Below are 5,681 nucleotides of genomic sequence, written 5' to 3'. Positions count from 1 at the left end.
GGATGATGCTAACTGTACAAGTAGTACATGTGTAACTTTATAAGAAAACTGCTGAAATGTGTTCCAAAGAGGTGTACTATTTAGATTCCATATATGAGAGTTACAGATGTTCACATCATCATCAACATATAGCATTTTTGATCTTTTTAATTCTAGCCATTCTATTAATTGTATCTTATTGAATTGAATGAGAAATGACATCTACCTAATAAATAATGATGGTGAACATCTTTCCATGTACTTAGTGCCAACCACACACCAAAAGAAATAATTATGAAGCTAAAAATATAAACTCAATTTTGAGTTCTCCATATCTTAATTTGATCATTCTGTGCATTAATTACTTTAAATTTGGCTTTCAAATTTCCTGATACATTGTTTCTCCTTTACAGGTTTGCAAGCACCTTGGACTATCGTCCTACATACATCCTATCATGTTGGCTTTTAATAGTACTGCCTCTACTTGGCCCACTTTCTCCTTCATTGGTATTCCTGGTCTGGAGGCTGCACATATATGGATCTCCATCCCCTTCTGTGTCCTGTACCTCATAGCCCTTGTGGGTAATGCTCTTCTTCTTATCCTAGTAACAGCAGAGCAGAATCTTCATGAACCTCAGTTCTATTTTTTGGCTGTGCTTGCCCTTACTGACCTAGGCCTTTCATTGTCCACAATGCCTAGTGTCTTGGCTGTCTTCTGGTTTGATGCCCGCCATGTCGGCCTGGATGCCTGCCTAACTCAAATGTTCTTCATCCACACCCTCTCCTCAGTAGAATCAGGTGTTCTGGTGGCCATGGCTTTCGACCGTTTGGTAGCTATCTGTGCTCCACTAAACTACACCAGGATCCTTACCCACTCTACTGTTGCCTGCCTTAGTGGGGCTGCCCTCATACGAGGTGCCACTCTGCTGGCTCCTCTGCCTTTTTTCCTTAAGACCTTTCCTTTCTGTGGGGCTAATATCCTCTCACACTCTTATTGCTACTACCCAGATGTGCTGAACCTGGCCTGTGGGGATGTCTCTTTCAGTAGTGCCTATGGATTGGTTTTTGTACTCTGCACATTTGCAGTGGATGTGGTCTTCATCATAACTTCATACATAAAAATATTGGGCACTATTATGAAGCTAAAGACTCAGGACAGAAACTGGAGATCGCTGCACACCTGTGCCTGTCACATATGCACGGTGCTTGTGTTTTACCTGCCCCTCATCAGCTTAGCAGTGCTGCATCGCTATACCCGGAATGCTTCTCCTATTCTATATACCACCATGAGTAATGCCTACCTCCTCATGACACCGCTGCTCAACCCTCTTGTATATAGTCTCAAATCCCAGCAGATCCAGTCTGCCTTACGCAAGCGATTTTGGGTGCAACGTGTTATTGCTGGGGAATGAATGAGTTTTCTCTATTATCAGAAGGGGTGACCAGTTAAAAATGCAATTCAAGAACTAGTGTGTGCCGAGTAGTATGCAAGGTACCGTTAATTAAAAAATTAAAAAAAAAATACTTTGGTTTTCCCCTCAAGAAATACCCACCTTTACTAAGGAGGGAGAGTGAGCAGAATGCTTGAATAAATGATCATAACTGTGGTCATGAATGATGATTGTTTGGTATTGGTATGGAGAAATGGCATCAGGAACTCAATGTATTTGGTGTACAAGTCAGATGAAAATCATATTTCCCCATGTGCTAAATTGAGGAGTTGAAGATCAATGAGGGATTAATTTTATAGCCGAAAACAGGATGTCACCTGATTCTTGACTGCCAATGTTGTTTAAATTGAAGTGTGAAAATTCAAAATTGAAGATAAATTTATTACTATATATGCTTATTATCTGTCTTCTACTTGTAGCCAGATACTGTCTAATGTCTGAACATTCTGACTCGTAATAAAAGATAAAGGAGCTGTCTGCAAAGAATAATATATAAGGATCTGAGAAATGGCTATTGTTACTCATCTTGCTTACTTATTCAGAATTCATACTTTATTTAGATCTTATTTTCTATTTCATACTGAGAATAAATAAGGTTTCATTCTGACTGCTGAAGGAATAAAACTTCAGTTGGTTTCTCGGTTTGTTTTTCCCCTCTAAAACTCTCAATTTGTTTCTTGGAGTCCACAGGCTCTCATGGTCCATCTCCCTCTCTGATTCCCCCCTTCATTTTCTGGTCACCTTTGATATCACCATCTGAATCATAGAAGCCTTTATTCTTTTGGATTTTTGTTTAAATCCTGGCTTGGTCTTTGTCCTCTACCATATTTTTGACCTACAATAAAGTGGTTAATGTTTATTGAACATTTGCAATATGTCTGATATTGTTATAAACACATTAAATAAATTATCACATTTCTTCTTATAATGTCCTTACAAAGTAGATAACAGTATTAACTTCTTTTCACTGATGGGAACACTGAGGCATAAGAATCGGGGTCACTATGATCCCTGGATATATAACAGATAAGTTGCAGAGTCTTGATTTTAGCTTAAGCACTCTATACTTATATATTCAACTAAATATGAAATCTAAATTCATACAATGTAGGAAAATCGAGTATACATTACATAAATGGTAGATTTTACATACCTGCTTTGCTGTATTTTTGCCTTAATCTTTCACTGAATTTTTGTGTTATACAGAACTTATATTGGCAAGATTTCAAAGAATTATAAAATATGAACAGATTTCAATAAAAATTATGAAACTAAACCTTCCTTTCTCTCATTTGGAATATTTCCCTCTATAAAATCTCAAACACCTCAAAGATAATAAATGTCTGTATAACAATATAAATATTTTATTTTGGATCAGATTTTAGCCATATAGCTATCTAAGAGGGAATCTCAAATAGAAGTATCTGTAGGGTTGTTCGGATAGAAATGGGCTCATAGGTAAGTGGTGTAAACATCAGAAATGAGAAATATAAGTGAAGGTGAAAGGAGCTTTAGGAATCTTTCTTCTAATATTTCAAACTAGAAGGGAATATTATTATATTTCTAGAAATATTATGGTAAAACCATATAGAGATGTACCAAAGAAAGTGCCTCAGCCCACATGGCCTTTTTTTTTTTTTTTCAATATCCCCAGTACCTTCCAGTCATGCCCTCAAAGTGATCCCACTCTGTTGCATCCTCCTACCTTGAGTACAATCTACATAGTGCCCTTCTATTCTGTTTTGTTTTCACACTGTAAACCAGAGGGTTAAGGACAGGTGTGAGGTAAAGGAAAATTTTGGACATCTTGACATGGGGGAGAGAGCCCTGTGGATCAGGGCTAAGGCAATAAGTGGAACATAGAAAATGAGGACAGTGACAATATGGGAGACTCATGAATGTCTTAAATTGTCCTTCCCTGGAAGCAATGCCCAGAACTATCTTTAAGATCAAAGTATAATACAGAACAATAAAGAAATAAAGAAAGAAGTACCAAAGTAGCAGAGAACCAATGCCAGCCCATAAATGATATTCACACGAATGGATTCACAAGCTAGCTTCATCATGTCAGGGCAGAAGCAGAATGAGTGGGATAAGATGATGTTCCTACAGAAGGGAAGCCATTTGAGCAGGATGTACAAGGGAGCCATCAGTGCCACTCCTCGAGCCACAGCAGCCAATCCCATCTGAGTAATGCAGGAATGAGTCAGAATAGCAGTGTAGCACAGAGAGTTGCATAAGGCAACAAAGTGGTCAAAAGCCATGGCCAGCAGGATGGCTGACTCCATGGAAGAGAAAGTGTGGATGAAGAGTATGTGAGCCAGACAACCATGGAACTCAATGCTTCTGTGGTTGAGAAGAAAGACATTAAGTGCAGTATGCACTGTAGACGCTGATATGTCTATGTCAGTGGCTGCCAACAGGGACAATAACACATATTGAGGCTTGAGAAGGCTGGGATTCTTGTTTATTATGTGAATAATGATGCTGTTTCCAAGGATGGCAATTATATACCTGATGCCCAGGGGGATGGAGATCCAGATGTGAGACTCCTCTAGCCCTGGAATTCCTGAAAGAAGGAAGAAGGGTGGCTGGTAGTAGGTGCCATTGAACGTAGACCTGATCATAAACCTAAAAAAAAGAACAAGTGTAGGGAAATCAAGTGGTAAATTAATTCGAGTTCATTCAATGGTTCAAGAGAGTCTAGAGGCAGAAGCAAGCTAAGTATCTGTTGCATGCAAAGCAAATTGAATAGAGTAGAATTTGGTTTAATTCAAATAGCCCATGTCAGGGGCGCCACGGTGGCTCAGTCATTAAGCATCTGCCTTCTGCTCAGGTCAGGATCCCAGCGTCCTGGGATCATCAAGTCCCGCACTAGGCTCCCTGCTCAGTTGGAAGCCTGCTTCTCCTTCTCCTACTTCCCCTGTTTGTATTCCCTCTCACTATGTCTCTCTCTGTCAAATAAATAAAATCTTTGGAAACAAACAAACAAACAAACAAAGAAAAAGCCTATGTCAGTAATTTTTTTTTTAATTTTTTATTTTTTATAAACATATATTTTTATCCCCAGGGGTACAGGTCTGTGAATCACCAGGTTTACACACTTCACAGCACTCACCAAAGCACATACCCTCCCCAATGTCCATAATCCCACCCCCTTCTCCCAAACCCCCTCCCCCCGGCAACCCTCAGTTTGTTTTGTGAGATTAAGAGTCACTTATGGTTTGTCTCCCTCCCAATCCCATCTTGTTTCATTTATTCTTCTTCTACCCACTTAAGCCTCCATGTTGCATCACCACTTCCTCATATCAGGGAGATCATATGATAGTTGTCTTTCTCTGCTTGACTTATTTCGCTAAGCATGATATGCTCTAGTTCCATCCATGTTGTTGCAAATGGCAAGATTTCATTTCTTTTGATGGCTGCATAGTATTCCATTGTGTATATAGACCACATCTTCTTGACCCATTCATCTGTTGATGGACATCTAGGTTCTTTCCATAGTTTGGCTATTGTGGACATTGCTGCTATAAACATTCGGATGCATGTGCCCCTTTGGATCACTACATTTGTATCTTTAGGGTAAATACCCAATAGTGCAATTGCTGGGTCATAGGGCAGTTTTATTTTCAACATTTTGAGGAACCTCCATGCTGTTTTCCAGAGTGGCTGCACCAGCTTGCATTCCCACCAAAAGTGTAGGAGGATTCCCCTTTCTCCGCATCCTTGCCAGCATCTGTCATTTCCTGACTTGTTGATTTTAGCCATTCTGACTGGTGTGAGGTGATATCTCATTGTGGTTTTGATTTGTATTTCCCTGAGGCCGAGTGATATGGAGCACTTTTTCATGTGTCTGTTCGCCATCTGGATGTCTTCTTTGCAGAAATGTCTGTTCATGTCTTCTGCCCATTTCTTGATTGGATTATTTGTTCTTTGGGTGTTGAGTTTGCTAAGTTCTTTATAGATTCTGGACACTAGTCCTTTATCTGATATGTCGTTTGCAAATATCTTCTCCCATTCTGTCAGTTGTCTTTTGATTTTGTTAACTGTTTCCTTTGCTGTGCAAAAGCTTTTGATCTTGATGAAATCCCAGTAGTTCATTTTTTCCCTTGCTTCCCTTGCCTTTTGCGTTGTTCCTAGGAAGATGTTGCTGCGGCAGAGGTCGAAGAGGTTGCTGCCTGTGTTCTCCTCAAGGATTTTGATGGATTCCTTTCGCACATTGAGGTCCTTCATCCATTTTGAGTCTATTTT

General features: G+C 39.6%; 1 protein-coding gene and 1 pseudogene across 1 annotated transcript; one reads left to right on the top strand and one right to left on the bottom strand.

Annotated features, from left to right (window-relative positions):
• The first annotated feature begins 434 nt into the window (after window positions 1–434).
• Window positions 435–1,391, top strand: LOC132011560 (olfactory receptor 51G2-like). The gene has a single exon (XM_059390337.1). It carries the CDS (start codon window positions 435–437, stop codon window positions 1,389–1,391), a length of 957 nt encoding a protein of 318 aa, XP_059246320.1.
• Window positions 1,392–3,131: 1,740 nt separating this feature from the next.
• LOC132015031 (olfactory receptor 51I2-like) lies at window positions 3,132–4,057 on the bottom strand (annotated as a pseudogene).
• Window positions 4,058–5,681: the final 1,624 nt, after the last annotated feature.

Source organism: Mustela nigripes, chromosome 1, assembly GCF_022355385.1.
Source record: "Mustela nigripes isolate SB6536 chromosome 1, MUSNIG.SB6536, whole genome shotgun sequence".
NCBI lineage: Eukaryota > Metazoa > Chordata > Mammalia > Carnivora > Mustelidae > Mustela > Mustela nigripes.
The sequence above is the reverse complement of the archived record's forward strand: the minus strand, read 5'-3'. Positions and strand labels throughout refer to the sequence as shown.

Excerpts from the sequence above, each read along its gene's own strand:
- LOC132011560 (XM_059390337.1), top strand. The coding sequence starts at position 435 with ATGTTGGCTTTTAATAGTACTGCCTCTACTTGGCCCACTTTCTCCTTC.